Genomic DNA, 17,757 nt, shown 5'->3' with positions numbered 1-17,757 from the left:
CATCCCGCCACATCGGCCCCATTTCCCTTTCCGACAGCCCCTCCGGACTACCATTTTCCTTTGCTCATCACTGGTGGGAAAAGAGCCTGTAACCACCTTGGGCCTCCTTACAGGAGCAAAAGGTGGGGTATAAATCCAAACTCCTCTTCTTCTGTCTGAACTCTCTCCACCCCATCTACCTCACAAGGTGTCTGTTGTGGGGAGAGGAAGAGAAAGGAGCTTGTAAGCCACCTTGAGTCTCCTTACAGGAGCGAAAGGTGGGGTATCAATCCAAACTCCTCCTCCTCCTCCTCCTCCTATTATTTTAGGTGCCAGGCTAAGAACGGTTTATTCTCTCAAGTCTTCTTAACCCCTACCAATCAGGTTTTGGGGGGGGGGTTAGGGGGGGTGGCTGGCTGCAGAGATGCCATTTTCAGGATATTTAAGATCTGGATTCTGCTAAAATATGGTGTGACTTGTTATTTCTGCCTTTCATTTTTATCTATCTATCCATCCACCCCTCTATATTTTATTTTCAATAATAACAGGAAAATTATACAAAAACGTTAAAATAGAAAACACAGAAAACATATTTTAACAAGCATTTTACATACCACGGAGCCCATACAAATATTTACCTTTCCAATGGTCATATGCAAATTCTAGCAAAATATATTTCTCCATGCACCCACCCACCCTGTCATCCTTATCTTTGAGATTCACTGGCGTTTTAAACTACATTGTCATTTAACTTTCTATTTTACAAGTGGCCCCACAAAAGACTGGGGTATAAACTATGATGATCTCAACTATTATGAAACAAATATTTTATAGCGTGGAGAAATGCCCTCCATCCAAGAATTCACCCCAGGATTTCAGTCATTGTGACGACACTTCCTGTGTGCCCAGGAACTTGTCCTACCTGGAAACTAGTAACTGGCAAAAAGGAGGGAGTTTGAGGAAAGGAGCCATCAAACTATGTAACTCGCAATTTGTGCATTCTAGATTAACAGAAAACTATTTTTTCTAGTACTGTTTTTAACAATATTTGTATTTTAACATCAAACAGTGTGCTTATTTGTATATGCTGGTCTCTGACTGTAAGTCGAAATAAATAAAATGCATGGGCAGACTCCGCCATCAAGCTATAAGCGTAGAGCACTCTTGGTTATGCTAATAACTTTGGCCAAAGTAGGACAAGTTTTTACCACCCGATACCTTTCTGGAAGGTGACACCCACGGGAACAAAGGGAAACAGACAACTGGCTAGAATTTGCTCATGAGACTGGAAGATTTGAATGATCCCAGGAGGGGAACAGAAGGGAAAATTATAAATACTCTGGACACAGAAAAGAAGGTCTGCTATCTTATGGATTTTAAGAAGAGTTTGGGTTTGTACCCCACCTTTCTCTCCTGCAAGGAGACTCAAGGTGGCTGACAAGCTCCTTTCCCTTCCCCCCTCCCCACAACAGGCACCTGGTGAGGTAGGTGGGGCTGAAAGATTTCTGAGAGAACTGTGACTGGCCCAAGGTCACCCAGCAGGAATGCAGGAGTACAGAAACACATCTGGTCCCCCAGATGGGCCTCCGTCACTCAAGTGGAAGAGTGGGGAATCAACCCTGGTTCTCCAGATTAGAATCCACCTGCTCTTAATGACTATACCTGGCTGGCTCCCCAGGGAGAAACAAGTCATGAAGGACTACACCTTTCCCTACTGACTCCATCTTGTCCATGCAGCAAGGGACAATGGGGAGAAACCCCAACCTTTAGACCTAAGACAATGCAGAACTATAAACGAATGCAATTTCAAGTAATACTATCCTGGCCTATTTAAATATTATTCAGAAGAAGAACTGACTGCAGGGAAAGAGGATTGGGCGTTTTCATGTTTCTTTTGTACCCTTGCTCAGCCTGAATGCTTCAACAGACCATGTGTAATCTTTTCATTTGTTAAATAAACTTCCTTATCTTTTGAATGCGACACGCCTGATCTCTGGACTCACACCATGCCATGGAGACGATAAATACATAAATAAATAAATGCAATTGACCTGCTTGCTCCTCACCCGAAACCTCTAGAAGCGAGCAACACAAAGGCGTCCTTCCCAGCTCCATCATGAAAGGGCATCAGCTGGAAAGCCCTCGCTGTTTGCCCCCAAAAGAGCCAGTGTGGTGTAGTGGTTAAGAGCAGGTGGATTCTAATCTGGAGAACCGGGTTTGATTCCCCACTTCTCCACCTGAGTGGCGTAGGCTTATCTGGTGAACCAGATGTGTTTCCGCACTCCTACATTCCTGCCGGGTGACCTTGGGCTAGTCACAGTTCTTCGGAACTCTCTCAGCCCCACCTCCCTTACAAGGTGTCTGTTGTGGGGAGAGGAAGGTAAGGTATAAGCCACCTTGACTCTCCTTACAGGAGAGAAAGAAAGGGTATATATCCAAACTCCTCCTCCTCCTCTTCCTCTTCCTCTTCTTCCTCTTCTTCTTCTTCAAAATCAGGAACTTAGGCACAGCAATCAACATTTTTTTTTCATGCTGATAAGGAAATGTATTGGTTGGTTGGTTTTGCTTTTGACAAAGCTATCACTGACAGTCCTCTGACAGTCAAGGATAAGGTACACAGTGGGTCCAAGGCAGGCCCTGGCATTCAAACCAAGGATGATTACCACGATTTATTTTATTTTTTATTAAAACAATTTCACTTGTCTATAAATTCACTGAAAACACCTATCATTAAAACTCAAGATGGAACTTGTAAGCCACCAATTTGAGCCAATGGAGAACAGCCCAGCCCAGCTTGGATTTGAACCCTTGGGCAAGTCAAGAGGGGGCAAGTCAAGCTTGGGCAAGTCAAGAGGGGGGCAACGCAGAATGACAACATGTTCGTTATTGCCAGGAGGCCAGGCAGATTACAATGGGACATGTGAGTGGCCTTAACCAAAGCCCCGGTGGAGCATCTCTGTCCTACAAGCCTTGCAGAACTGTTTGAGGTCTCACAGGGCCCTGGTGTCAGCTGACAGAGTTCCACCAGGCTAGAGTCAAATCAGGTCTAAGAAGACCAAATAGGCAAGAAAGCCAATTAAATTCTGGGCTGTAGCAATAGGAGTATAGTGTCTAGATCAGGGGTAGGCAATTATTTTTTCCATGGGGCCGCATAAGAAACAGAAAATATTGTGGAGGGCCCGGCCAAAAGGCAGCCAAGGCAACTAGCTTCTGCGGGGCTTTCAAAGGTGCCTCGCTCCCCAGCACGGCAGGGGGGCCAGTCAGGGTCATCCGGTGGGCCGGATGTGGCTCGCGGGCCATATAATGCCCAGGTCTGGTCTAGATTGAGGTATGTAATTGTACCTCTATTTTGTACAAGTTAGATCTCACCTGGACAGTTCTGGGCACAGCAATTCAAGAAGGATATTGACATGCTGGAACAGGTCCAGAGGAGGGCAACCAAAATGGCAAAAGGTCTGGAATCCATGCCCTACAAAGAGAGACTTAGGGAGCTGGGGATGTTTAGTCTCGTGAAGAGAAGGTTAAGAGGTGACATGATAGCCATGTTTAAATATTTGAAGGGATGTCATGTTGGTGAAGGAGCAAACTTGTTTCCTGCTGCTCCAGAGACTAGGACCCGGAGTAACGGGTTCAAGGTGAAGGAAAAGAGATTCCACCTAAACATCAGGAAAAACTTCCTGACAGTAAGGGCTGTTTGACAGTGGAATGCACTACCTCAGAGAGTTGTGGAGTCTGGAGGTTTTTAAAGAGAGGCTGGATGGCCATCTGTCAGGAGTGCTTTGGTTGTGTGTTCCTGCATTACAGGGACTGGACTTGATGGCCCTTGGGATAGCTTCCAACTCTATGATTCTGTGATTCTAAAGAGATGACATTCCCATTTCAGGCAAGCAGAGGAACCAGGGAGTAAAGCAATGATCGAGAAACTTCAGACCACAAGTGGTCAGGAGGTGTGGAATGCTCCCGTGGGTTAAAAAGAAATAGAAGACTTCCCCCACAGTCTTTCCCTGCAGTGTCTGTTTGCTATTCACAGGGAGTTTAATACAAAGGACACTCAAGGTTGGGATCCACCCCTAGAGGCTGGAAGGAAGCACAGCTAAGCTCCCTCCTCCTGCATGTGTGAACCAGACCAAAGAGCAGGGTTTGGGGAAAAAAGAACGGGCTGGCTGTACCAAGGTGACGCAGCACTGTGGCAAGCCAGCCCAACAGTACCAAAACAGGTCAAAGTGACCTGCCTACTCTCGGCTTGACTCAGCTTCCTTTAGAAGGGCCTGTTGGGAGGGAGGGCGGGACCCGTCCCAAAGAAAGGCTGCCGAGAGGGGCGGTAGCCGTGGACAAGTTCACCTGCTCTGCACACTCACCTGAAACCGGGGGCTTGGTGATTTCAAACAGCACCGTGCCCGACTCCATGTCTCGGATTTTGAACCGGGTGAAATCGATCTTGTACACGTTCTCCTCGAGAGTGCACAAATAATCTGGAGGAGGAAAAGGGACAGTGTTAGAAGGAATGGCTTTGGTAAACTCTAACAGGAGACCCTCTTGATCACCAGAGGTTCATGTTTACACTCTGGCCAAGCGGCGGGGCTGCATCTAGCACCCGGGTCCAGGAAAGACAGAAGGCATGAGATTCATTCCTTAAAATGTAAGTTGCTGTACTGTGTTTCACCAAAAGAAAAAAACAAAATTATACCTTCATTCGCCACATGCTGGACCATCTTTGTTTTAGAACGCTCCGTTTGGGTCCCAGTGGCTAGGCCAGGGGTCTGCAACCTGCGGCTCTCCAGATGTTCATGGGCTACAATTCCCATCAGCCCCCACCACCATGGCATTGGCCATAGTGGCAGGGGCTGATGGGAATTGTAGTCCATGAACATCTGGAGAGCTGCAGGTTGCAGACCCCTGGGCTAGGCGAATGCAGTGAATTAAGTTACAATTTTGTACGTGGCGAAGGAAGTTAAAAGGTTGTTTTTTTCTCTTGGTGGAACAGGGTATAGATCTCACGGCGCCAAAAAAAACAAGCTTCAAAGTATTCAGACAAGACCCGATGAATTTCCCATGTTTCAGGGTCTCTTTTTCCCCCTCCTCCCATTGCCAGCAAAAATAAGACAAATTATGCAAAGATATGCTGGTTGCAAGACTCAGCTTCTATGCCGACGATCTGTATAAAAATTGGGAGTTTGGAGAGGACGCAGAACTCAACTTCACACTCTCCCAAATGCACTGCTGAGCCAAAGCCTCGCCTGATGATGGCACTTGAGAGCCAGGGTGGTGTAGTGGTTAAGAGCAGGTGCACTTTAATCTGGAGAACCAGATTTGACTCCTTGCTCTGACACTTGAGCTGTGGAAGCTCATCTGGTGAACTAGATTAGCTTGTGCATGCCAACACATGCCAGGTGGGTGACCTTGGGCTAGTCAGTTCTTCGGTTGTGGTGGGGGAAAAGGGAAAGGAGTTTGTAACCCCTTTGAGTCTCCTTATAAGAGAGAAGGGGGGATATAAATCCAACTCTTCTTCTTCTTTCTAGGTCCCCCAAAACAATGCAGAGGAATCTTTTGCGGCTCCGAAAGGCTTAGGCCTTCTTGCAAAATAAGCTGCTTTCAGACAGCAAAAGCCACCCCCCATCCCAAAGGAACCCTTCTGTTCCGACTGTACTCCTGGGAGGGAGAGAGATAGGCTTGTTTTAAGCCTCCCAGGGTAGACCACGCGAAGCTTCTGCTCACTAAGTGGATTTGGCAGGGCCACGAGAACCCGCTGAGGTGCCATCTGCCTCTCTACGTGGCCAACCCTCCACGAGGGTCAGCCTACTAACATCTTTAAGTGAAACAGAGTATATTTGGCTCATGGTAGATTTAGTCTCCCATTATTCCGAGGCCAGTAAAATTAGTATCCAGCTTGCTAGAGGTAAAGTGTAGATGACGGGGAAGGCAATGGCAAACCACTCTTCAAACATAATAAATGTCATGATGTGAGTGACAGCCAACTACTTGCATTTAGGCATCTGATCCTGGGTCCTACATTCATCATCCACATCTATGGCACGCAGTCAGGGCCACCAGCATCGTATGTCAACTACCCTGGAGAGACAAGCCCCTTTTCCAGAGGCTCCGCCTTCCTCTAGGCTGCCTGAAAACGAGAGCATTCCTGCTTATATAGCTGCAAAGAATGCCTCTGGCTCCTTGGGGGAAGTGCCAATCTATGGGGGTCCTATTTAGGGAACAAGAGCTGTCCCCCTCTCCAGGGCACCCTGGCCCTGCACAGTGCCCAGCTTGTATTTTGCTTTGCATGGCTCAGCCAGAGCCGTTCCCTTCCTTTAGGCCTTCCTGGCATCCAGCGACAGCCATTCGTTTCCTGTTCCTTCTTGTAAAAAAACGGCAATTGTTACCGAATCCATTTTACATTGACTGCTATTGTTGATTGAACAAGCGGCACCAGAAGCAATCACAATAGAAGCTACAAGACAGGAAGAAAGGATTTCGGACACGAAGCCCAGGAAAAAGCAACATTGGCTCACTCATTAAAGTCAAGTGAGATGTTTATTTCATCCTTAACAGTAAGCGAAACACTGGCGCCTGCAGAGCGCAAAGGCATAGCAATTGACCAGAGAGCAGCACCCCCACCACGACTGTGAACGTTGGCCTGGGTGTCTCCTCCCAGCATGAAAGCAGAGTTGTGTAGTGGTTAGGAGCAGGTTGTCTCTAATCTGGTGAACTGGGTTGCTTCTTCACTCCTTCACATGAAGCCTGCTGGGCGACCTTGGGCTAGTCACAGTTCTTTCAGAACTCTCTCAGACCCACCGACTTCACAATGTGTCTGTTGTGGGGAAAGGAAGGGAAGGAATTTGTAAACCACTTTGAGACTCCTTGCAGGAGAGAGAGGTGTTACCATATCACCCTGGCATTGCGGGGCAAATGCTTATTTACAGGTATCCCTGCTGCCCGCGTGCCAGCCTAAAGGGTGATGCTGGCGTTGCAGAGATGGGGAGCCCATTCTCTGGCAATAGCCAGGTCTAACTAGAAGAAACTTCTAGGAATTTTTTTCCTGTTCTCATGCTCTCAGCTTGCGTGCCATAACAGCACATTTTCAGCTCCACAGCCAAGGAAAAATGTGTCCTAAACAAGATACAGTAGCCCTGCTGAATGGATACTCGTTTCCAGCCACAAGAGGACCCCTGATAACATTGCCTCCCCTGATTATCTTAACCCAGATACTCCCTTCTGTAACTAACTTCTCCTGACCCCCTTACAATACACTCTACTGTTTCTCAAACAATCCATCCGGACACCTCCCAGAGGTTGTCCTAACATTTTATTTATTTATTCATTATTAGTTTTATATACCGCCCTCCCCCTGAGGGCTCAGGGCGGTTCACAACGGGTTAAAACATACATTAAAACATAATTTAAATACCAAATAAAAACAGAACCCATTAAAAAATGTGGATGGCGTCTGGCTGCCCCCCTCCCCCCCTTTGTGCCCACGGGAGGCCAGATGTCACAGTAGATGTATTTTTAACCAGGCTGGCCAAACGCCTGGCGGAACAGGTCCATCTTGCAGGCCCTGCGGAAACTCTGTAAGTCCCGCAGGGCCCTGATCTCCCTAGGGAGCCTGTTCCACCAGGTAGGGGCCAGGGCTGAAAAGGCCCTGCCCCTCGTCGAGGCCAGCCTGATCATTTTGGGGCCAGGGATCACAAGTAGGTCCTCCTCCGAGGAGCGGAGGGGCCTACCGGGGCAATATGGGGCAACATCCCCCAAAGTTTATCCTAAATGGTTCTTCACCCTATAAATATCCTACCCTCCAAAGGGCCAATCGACCAGTGCCGCTGACACCTTTCCATCTTTGTCGCTGTGTCCAACGCGTTGCCCCCTGGAACCAGCCACTGGCCGTTTGGCTCTGAACCTTGGATCTTCTTTACATCGCAATCAGGCCGTGTTACCCATATGCCCCATACCCCTTTCTATTCCAAATCTATTTTCCATATCTTAGGAACTCTGTCTGTGCACGTTTGCTGCATTGAACCAAGTGGCTGTAAACCCCTCGCCCCTACGATAAAGACTGTTAAATTCGCATTATATTCCTGTCTGTGGATTTTCTTCCAAGAGCTGATCTTCATATACACTGGTATAAAAGATTCTTCACTCAGCCTCCCGCAACATTAATAATAATAATAATAATAATAATAATAATAATAATAATAATAATAATAATAATAATAATAATAATAATAATAATAATAATAATAATAATAATAATAATAAGAAGAAGAAGAAGAAGAAGAAGAAGAAGAAGAAGAAGAAGAAGAAGAAGAAGAAGAAGAAGAAGAAAAAGAAAAAGAAGAGGAGGAGGAGGAGGAGGAGTTTGGATTTATATCCCCCCTTTCTCTCCTGCAGGAGACTCAAGGGGGCTTACAATCTCCTTGCCCTTTCCCCCTCACAACAAACACCTTGTGAGGTAGGTGGGGCTGAGAGAGCTCAGAAGAACTGTGACTAGCCCAAGGTCACCCAGCTGGCGTGTGTGGGAGTGCACAGGCTAATCTGAATTCCCCAGATAAGCCTCCACAGCTCAGGCGGCAGAGCTGGGAATCAAACCCGGTTCCTCCAGATTAGATACACGAGCTCTTAACCTCCTACGCCACTGCTGCTCTAAGCTAATTTGCTCTAAGCTAATATTCCCCACTACATTGAGAGACCCATCCTGGGTAACAACGGGGGTATGAATCCAAACTCTTCTCTTCTTCATCATCCCCTTGGCCAAAAGCACTGACAGTCAGACACATGCCGCCCACTACTTCTGTGCCTGCCCCGTGTTGTCATGTACTGGCGAGGCCAATTCCATTTTTAGAAGTATTCATATCATATGTTTGCACACTTTTCTCTCCTTTGCTGCAAGATCCGGGGGGGGGGGGGGGGGGGGGATACAAACAGTAAATTTTTTAAAAATCCCCTGAGAGGCAGAGGATCAGCCGCATTCACAAGAGGCACAGAGATGTTATCCTGTGCAGGTCAGCGACAACATCGTGAACTGCCTACTCGGAAGCCCAGAAATGGACAAGCCGGAGAAAGGAGCGCAGATGGCACCAATCCTGCAAAAACTAGCCAGAGAGAAAAAGAGTGGCACCAGTTCCAGAGGACCACACGGAGGCATGCCAGGCCTGTCCTAGGGATAACTTTTTTGAGATTGAAATCCTAACATAGGACATCTGTTGAGGGGCCTTGGAAGGCTACATGAGGCTAACCAAAAATCCGGAAGGTTAACTAGCCCCACCTCACATTTTTGCCATTTTGAATTGCTTGCTTTGAATGCTGACACATTGTTTATGTAAAATTATGTACTTATTTCTGATATGATGTAATGTTGGATGAAGAAATGCATATACGAAGTGTACGAAAACATATGATTTCCTGTCAACTCTCAATTATAAACTGATCGTTTTGTTAAAATATACCACGCAGTTGTTGTGATAGCCCAGTGATGGCGAACCTATGGCACGGGTGCCAGAGGTGGCACTCGGAGCCCTCTCTGTGGGCACGCGCACACAGAGTTCATCGTGTGGGGGGTGGAAAATCACACACACACACCCCACACACATCTAGACTGACCTGGGCCACTGAGCACAACGTGCAATGAGCAGGGAGGACTCGGCTGGCAGGCCTGGTGCCTGTGCTCCGGGTGGCTGCTGCCCGAGGAGTGGGGGGCGCAGAGGAGGCAAAGATGCTAGAGAAGCACAGAGCGCTGCGCACGGGACTTGCTGGAGGCTAGAGCAGGCTAGCCCCTGCTCGAGCAGGAGGGGCAGAGGAAGAGGGAGCCAATCGTTTTTTTCTAAACCAAAACCTCAGCATTCAGGTTAAATTGTCGGGTTGGCACTTTACGATAAATAAGTGGGGTTTGGGTTGCAATTTGGGCACTCGGTCTCAAAAAGGTTCGCCATCCCTGTGATAGCCTTTTGGATACTAATTGCAAATCTGCATTTGTTTATGTAGGCCTGGACAAATCGGAAAGCGAGGAAGCCTGCCATGTTGCTCCCTTGGTTAGATTCCAGCCGGTGGAAAGAAAGAGGGGCCCACTCCTGCCCGGCAGCAAAACGCTCTCTGCTGCGGACATTTACCTGCGCCAAGCTACTATCATGGTTGGTGATTCCGTTGACCAGCCGGCATGCTGTGCCGGGAGCAGACCCTCTTCTGACCTGCCGCCATGGCAATTATCTTCTCCTTTTTTGCAGAAAGGGAGGGTTGCTATAGAAACAGTGTCAGCCTCTCATGAGAATGAGAAAGAGAGATGCACCGTCTCCGGAAAGGGGTCAGGTCTTTCCTGCAAAACTTCTGCCCCACAGTCTCCAGGACCACAGCCTGCCCCTCAGGAGGACTCCATCCCGAGCAACTCTTGTTGGCGTGCTTGTAGACCAGCAGGGACTTCCTGTCCAGAGGGCTGCAGTTTCCTGTATGGATCTGAGATCCAAAGCGTGATGGATTCTCCGAGCTGCCAAAATGGCTGGACTCGGAGAATGGGAAATGAACGAGGACACACGCACCCGGATATGCTATGTGCCCAGACTCAGTCCCCAACAACTTCCTAGCAAGACTTTTGCCCAAGGGTTTGGAGAGGGGCAGGGCAGATCCAGTAGTTCACAAGAAGACAGAGGGACAATCAAAGGGATACAGCACCAAGCAGCTCCATCCGTTACAATCGACAGGCATATGGGACAAACAGATGGGCTTGCTCCTGCAATCCCCTTCATTGCCAAAGGCTTCAAGGAACCAGCGTGGTGTAGTGATGAAGGACAGGTGCACTCTAATCTGGAGAACTGGGCTTGATTCCCCACTCTGCCACTTGAGCTGTGGAAGCTTATCTGGTGAACTAGATTAGCTTGTGCACTCCAACACATGCCAGCTGGGTGACCTTGGGCTAGTCACAGCTCTACGGAGCTCTCTCAGCCCCACCTACCTCACAGGGTGTTTGTTGTGAGGGGGGCAGGGGCAGGGATGTGCCAGGGGCAGGTGCTCGCTTCCCTCTTCCTGGCTTGCCAAATCTATTTTCCACAACATCTAAATTGGGCAAGGAATGGCCAGTAAAGCTGCCCAGGAAGTGGCTTTGCAAACTCAGTTTTAAGAGTGGCTTTGCAAACTCTGTGTTAAGAGTCAGCCCCTGTATGCCCAGTTTCAGATGCCAGGGCCAAAATACGTAGAAACGGAACAGAACGGGGAGCCCACAAGGCACTCCTGATGTTCCATAACAAGCGCCCCCCCCCCCCCTTCCAAGTCTGTTGCTTAACAAGCTTTGGCTAAGGAGCCAATAAGGTCAGGCACTATTTTAAAACCTGCTCCCACCCACATAAGCCAGGTATCAGATGAAGGAAAGAGGATTAGCACTCAGAACAGAGGCCAACAGAAGGCAAGGGCCCAGAGCGGGCTGGGATCACAATGCCCCTCCGCCTGCTCACCAGAAGCCCGGCTTGAGTCAGCTCGGAGCAGCGAGGCCGGCCCAGAAGTGGCAAAGGAAACTACACCCAGGGGACGCTTGTACCTAGAGCATGTGCAAAGCTCAGGCTTTCCACGTAAGGCATCCACAGCCACAGCGAGAATGTGCAGGGATTGAATCCAATTTGCCCTTCAAAAACAAACTTTTCTGACTGACTGATTGCCTGCAAAATATGAGGCTTAAAACAGAAAGGGTACGAGAGGGGGCCAGATCCCCAAAGCCAGAAGGATGAGAAGAGTTCGGGATCAGCAAGGAGAATTCCGGTGGATTCCTCTTCTAAATTTTAATTTGCACAGACCAGCCACGGGCCAGAATTAGAACTCTTTTTCAACATTAAATCCATACAGCCACCTGCCTGGGTTCAGTCCTTGGCCACTGTGTGTAAGCACCACGCTGGGAAACGGAGTTAGGTGCCTGAGGACGGAGCCCTTTCTTCTTCTCTGCCGACCTTCTACCATCTCCCAAGACGTCAAAAGAGTAGGTTCCTGTGGCCATTAGCCCAGGTTGGGCCACCACAATCACAGTCAACCGGCATGCCTCCTACAGCCGTCTGTCTCTGTGGGGGAACAACTCCAACATCTCTGGGGCTCACCTGACTATTGCCAACAACTCCCTCCACAACCGGTCACTAACTCTGCTTCCTCTGACCACCCATCAATGCACCTTTAAGTCCTACCCTTCACCTGTCGCCCAAACCTTCTCAATTAGAAGAATTTAGATGCATACGCCACTTTGCATAGCCATAAGAAGATGCAACGCAGCTTACAAACTCCTTCCCTTGCTCTCTCCACAACAGACACCTTGTGAGATAAGTGGGGCCGAGAGAGTTCAGAGAGAAATGTGACTGGATTTATTTCCCCACTCCTGCACATGAAGCCTTCTGGGTGACCTTGGGCTAGTCACCGTTCCTCAGAACCCTCTCATCCCCACCTACTTCACAAGGGGTCTGTTTGGGGAGCGGAAGAGAAGGGTTTTTGAAGCCCCACCGAGTCTCCTTACAGAAGAGAAAGACAGGGCATGAATCCGTACTCCTTCTAGCCCAAACTTCTTCTAGCCCAAACAAATCCAGTTCACCAGATAAGAATCCACTGTTCATGCGGAGGAGGAGGGAAATCAAACCCGGCTCTAGTTCACCAGAGAAGCCTCCACAGCTCAAGCAGCAGAGCAGAGAATCAAACCCGGTTCTCCAGATTAGAGTCCACCTGCTCTTAACCACTACACCCAGCAGGCTCTTATTTTATTTATTAAAACCTATATATCCCACCTTTCCTCATGGTTCAAAGTGACTGACGAGTTCAAGACATTTTCAGTGAAAGCAAAAAAATTAAATAGCCAACCGCAAATCTACAGCCAGCGTGGTGTAGTGGTTAAGAACAGCTGCACTCTAATCTGGAGAACCGGGTTTGAGGCCCTGCTTGAGCTGTGGAGGCTTATCTGGTGAACCAGATTAGCTTGTGCACTCTTAACACATGCCACCTGGGTGACCTTGGGCTAGTCACAGATCTTTGGAGCTCTCTCAGCCCCACCCACCTCACAGGGTGTTTGTTGTTGGAGGGGGAGGGAAAGGAGATTGTAAGCCCCCTTGAGTCTCCTATAGGAGAGAAAGGTGGGGTATAAATCCAACTCTTCTTCTTCTTCTCCCCCCTCAAAAGATGCCTGAAATTCAAACCACCCCACACCCTCAAAAAAAAGCCCTGGCAAACCACCAGCACTCACTGAAGATCTCAAAGGAAGGCTCGACTCCCCCTTCAGGAAGTCCATTCCACAGAACGGGAGCCCAATGACTGTTGTTGGGACATATGGAAGGAGACGGTCTTTCAAAATTATTGGCTTTCCTTCTCTTTGAACAGGGGGCCGGTCACATCTGTACACTGCAGAACTCCTAATGTGCCACGGATGCGACACAGAGGCGATTCTGTTGTGACTTCCCTGAGAAACGACCCCCCCATCTCTCAGGCCTACTATGTGCAAACGGGGGGGGGGGGGGACCCAAAGACAGGGTGTTTAGAAGATCTCTACAGCAATGGTTCTCAACCTTCCTAATGCCGCAACCCTTTAATACAGTTCCTCATGTTGTGGTGACCCCCAACCATAAAATTGGTATATATAAAATATAAAAAGACCATTTTCCAAAGGTCTTAGGCGACCCCTGCGAAAGGGTCGTTTGACCCCCAAGGGGGTCCCGACCCCCAAGTTGAGAACCACTGCTCTACAGGATCCTGAGCTACATGCTTACAGGCAGCCCTTGCCTTGCTTAAATGCAACCCAGAAAATTCAACCCAAACTCTCTGCATTTGGGTTTAGCAGGAGCGTTTTGCAGCCGGCGCCACTAACGCTAATGCCTGTCGCCACCAACTCAGCAGGTCTCCTCGGTTGCTTGTCCCGACAAGTTCCAGATCCACCTGAACAACGTGGGGGCAACCGGAAAATGTCACAAACCCTCCCCCCTCTTGTCTAACTAAATCATACCCTATCCCCCAGGGGATTTGGCTAAGTTCATTAGCTAGCACTTGCTGGCAGAAACAAGAGAGATATAAACAGCAAGCTGATCTGCAAAGGGGAAAAAAGGATGGGTCAAGTCAAATGGGGGCGGAATTTAATCATTCTTGAAGCGCCACCCAGAAGTTAGGACGCCCCCACACAAATATCCCAGGACTTCAACTAGGCCAGGCTAAGCAAACCCTTCCAAACTCTGCTTCCAGAAGTGGCTCTACAAATCCACCCACACGTCTGCGGAGTCCCAAATTCAACTTTCATACGGGGAATTTCCTGGCCAGGATTTGTTTGATCATAAGGCCGGTAAATAGTGCTAAGAAGCCAGATCGATACACACAAGACAACATGGGGGAAGGAAGGGGCAGGCGAACGGACTCTGCGACTTCTGGCGGATTGTTAGGGGAAGCTGTTAATTTTTATAGGGGACCAATTTGCTGCCAACTAATATGGCAAGGCTGATACAAGGAAGCAAAACCAATACTGTGAAAGGTTCATGTAAACCACCTTAACGGGAGACAGCTATGACAGGACCCCCTTGATTGGTCACTCAACAAAGCATTAATTAATTAGATTACTTAATTATTAATACCATAGCGCCGTCGATGTGCCCGGAGCTATCCAGATGGCGCTGAATAATCACAACCAAGCAGCCACAGGATCAGCCGAAGGAGATGCTCTTTCTCTTGGGTAATCATACCTTGTCTGGTTCTTGGGGGGACGCCCTCTTAACGTACATACTAGCAGAGGCAGCAAGAACCCCGACACAGAATTCCCCTTCTGCTTAATCCCGAGTTGGGATGATGCCCATTCTAGGAGCAAGGAAATAGGAACTGGGGTGGCAGAACAGCTTAGAACAGGGGTGGGCAATTATTTTTTCCATGGGGCCGCATAAGAAACAAAAAATATTGTGGAGGGCCGGGCCAAAAGGCAGGGGGGTGAGGCGCTTTTGAAAGCCCCGCAGAGGCCGACAGCCAAGGCAACCAGCTTCTGCTGGGCTTTCAAAGGCACCTCGCTCCCCAGAAAGGCAGGGGGGCGAGGCGCTTTTGAAAGCCCCGCAGAAGCCGGCAGACAAGGCAACCGGCTTCTGCAGGGCTTTCAAAGACGCCTCGCTCCCCAGCACAGCAGGGGGGCCAGTCAGGGTCATCCGGCGGGCCGGATGTGGCCCGCGGGCCGTATAATGCCCAGGTCTGGCTTAGAACGTTCTCAAGAAAGCCAGGAGCTGGCAGGGTAGGGGGTTTGAAGAAACATTTCCTTCCAGAGCGGTCAGACACCAAGTCTGTTCCTGATCCTATTCCCCCAACTGGCAAATGTTAGTCCAGGAAGACCAAAGCCCTGGACAGATTCAGTCGCTTGGTCGTTTGGCCCACACAAGCAAAGCTCAGAGATTCCCATTCACAACTGGGAATAGTATTCCCCACATTGGAATAATTCTGCAGCATCTAAACTGTGCTGCTAAGGTTTGGCCAGGAAAACAGGCGGCGGCGGCAGCACAAACGAGGAGTAGGTGCTTACTCCTAGGAGTTAAACAACATCCAGGGGCCCCTGATGGACCCTGTCCACTACTAACGACAGGGACCACAGGGCCAACGAAAGAGAAGCCCTTTGGGAGGGCAGGAAGAGGACTCACAATTGATATGTCCAACAACCACCCCAATAAATCCCCCAGTTTTCAAGGGATTGAATTCTGCCCAGGCAAGACTTAAAGATCCTGACTGACGTATGCCACACATAACATTCCTCCCACTTCCTTGCTACACAGAAGAAGAGAAGTACAAGAAGAAGAGTTTGGATTTATACCCCGCTTTTCTCAACCACAAGGAGTCCCAAAGTAACTCACAGGCTCCTTTCCCTTCCTCTCCCCTGTGGGGCTGTGGGAGTTCTGAGAGAACTGTGACTGGCCCAACGTCACCCAGCAGGCTTCACGTGAAGGAGCAGGGAAACAAATCCACCAGATAAAGAGTCCACCACTCGTGCGGACGAGCAAGGAATCGAACACAACTCTCCAGATTATAGTCCACTGCTTTAAAGAGAGTCAGTGTGGTGTAGTGGTTAAGAGCAGGTGGATTCTAATCTGGAGAACCGGGTTTGATTCCCCACTCCTCCACCTGAGTGGCAGAGGCTTATCTGGTGAACCAGATGTGTTTCCGCACTCCTAAATTCCTGCTGGGCGACCTCGGGCTAGTCACAGTTCTGCAGAACTATCTCAGCCCCACCCGCCTCACAAGGTGTCTGTTGTGGGGAGAGGAAGGTAAAGGAGCTTGGAAGCCACCTTGAGTCTCCTTCCGGGAAAGAAAGGTGGGGTATAAATCCAAACTCTTCTTCTTAATCTCCATACCGCACTGGCCACTGGGCTTGGCTTATTTGCTTGAGTGGCTGGCAGCCATTTCGATCTCAGTCTTTGACAGCAGCTCAGTCCCCCATTGCTGGACAGGCCACCTTCCTTTCCAAGGCTGACATTTTCCGCCCCAAACTGTCAAAAAATAAATGTGCGGCTTGCGGCCTGTCAAGTGGCAGAGGAATCCCAAGGCTGTGTTCGCAACGAACAGCCGCTGCCGTAAACACAAACCTGGAATGAGCGGTCACCCCGGTGGCATTCTCACAAAGCCAGAGAGGAATCTGAGCTGGTGGCCAAAGCTGTGGGTAGGGGAGCAGACGGAACAAAGACTTTAATGTAACTGGTATCATGCCTTAGATGTGCTAGAAGTTAGCGAAGAGCACGGCGCTGCAATCGGCACAGCGTCCCTCCCACACACCTGGAAAAACGGAGTCTGGTGGCACCTGAAAGACTACTAAATTTATCACGCCGTAATCTCCTGGGGAGAGATATGTGCAGGCGCCATAAGCCTCTGCTGAGTTTTTGATGCAACAGTCAGCATGTTCCCATGCAAAGTGTGTGGTCCCAACGCAGGTGATGGCCCTGCCCCTATAGGGCCCCAGGCGACCAGATTAGCCTCGGTTCAGTCCTCCGGGCGACCTTATTCGCCCCCACTCCCAACGACCCGAAGGAGCCCTTGGCAGCGACCGTGCCCAGCATTGCTCAAGCTTCAAGGCAAGATCTTGTGGCCGGGCCCGGGAAGCAAGACCTTGTGGCCAGGAGTTCCAAAAGGCCCCTGGAACCCAGACTTCCGTCACGGGCGACCCTCGGGGAAACTCAGGCGGCGGAGGGCCCTCCGAAGGGCCAATGCAAACGGGAGGCGGCTCGCGTTTGGCCCCCTTCCCCAGTTGGGCCCCCTTCCTGTCCGGAGAAGCCCGGTTGCAGCTTGGCCCGTTGCAATGCAGCCCCTTCCTCTGCAAAAGGAAACCCCCGGCCCGCCCCCCCGGTGCTGCGGGCCCCGGCGGTGGGGCGGGCAGGGGCTCACCGGACGTGATCTTCTGCAGCCCCAGCACGTCCTCGGGGCTGATCCCGGCGGCCCGGCGGCCCCGCAGCTCGTCCTCGGTGCAAGCGGGCGCGGCGGCCCCGGCCGCCCCTCCGCCGCCGCCCTTCTTCACCTTCATGGCCCCGCTGCGGCTGCCCGACGAGCGACAGGCTGCGGCCGCCTGGCTCATGCCCGCCCGCCCAAGCCCGGCCCGGCCGCGCGCCCTAAGCGCCTCGCCAGCCGCGAATCCCCGGCCGGGCCCCGCGCGGCTCCGCCCCAGGGACGGCGGAGCGAAGGCGCGCCCCCGCGGCAGCCGCCTCCTCCTCCTTCTCGCCAAGGCCGTACAGGAAGCCCCTCCGCTGCCCGGCCGGGGTCGGCTCCGGTTCCACCCAAAACCTGGCCACCGGATCGGGAGTGCACGTCAGGAACGCCCCACCGGTTGGATGGCCGCCGTGACGA

General features: G+C 50.3%; 1 protein-coding gene across 1 annotated transcript in view; it reads right to left on the bottom strand.

Moving 5' to 3' along the window:
• UNC119 (unc-119 lipid binding chaperone) overlaps window positions 1–17,580 on the bottom strand; it is a 23,510-nt gene extending 5,930 nt beyond the window's left edge. Inside the window, exons 1-2 of the mRNA XM_048519059.1 lie at window positions 17,302–17,580; window positions 4,338–4,451 (exon numbers count right to left, since the gene is read on the bottom strand). Of these exons, the coding sequence (XP_048375016.1) occupies window positions 4,338–4,451; window positions 17,302–17,488 (301 nt within the window). The 5' untranslated portion in view covers window positions 17,489–17,580. The remainder of the gene's footprint in view (window positions 1–4,337; window positions 4,452–17,301) is intronic.
• Between the last annotated feature and the right edge of the window lie 177 nt (window positions 17,581–17,757).

This window comes from Sphaerodactylus townsendi, linkage group LG16 (genome assembly GCF_021028975.2).
Source record: "Sphaerodactylus townsendi isolate TG3544 linkage group LG16, MPM_Stown_v2.3, whole genome shotgun sequence".
NCBI lineage: Eukaryota > Metazoa > Chordata > Lepidosauria > Squamata > Sphaerodactylidae > Sphaerodactylus > Sphaerodactylus townsendi.
This window is presented reverse-complemented; position numbering and strand designations above follow the sequence as displayed.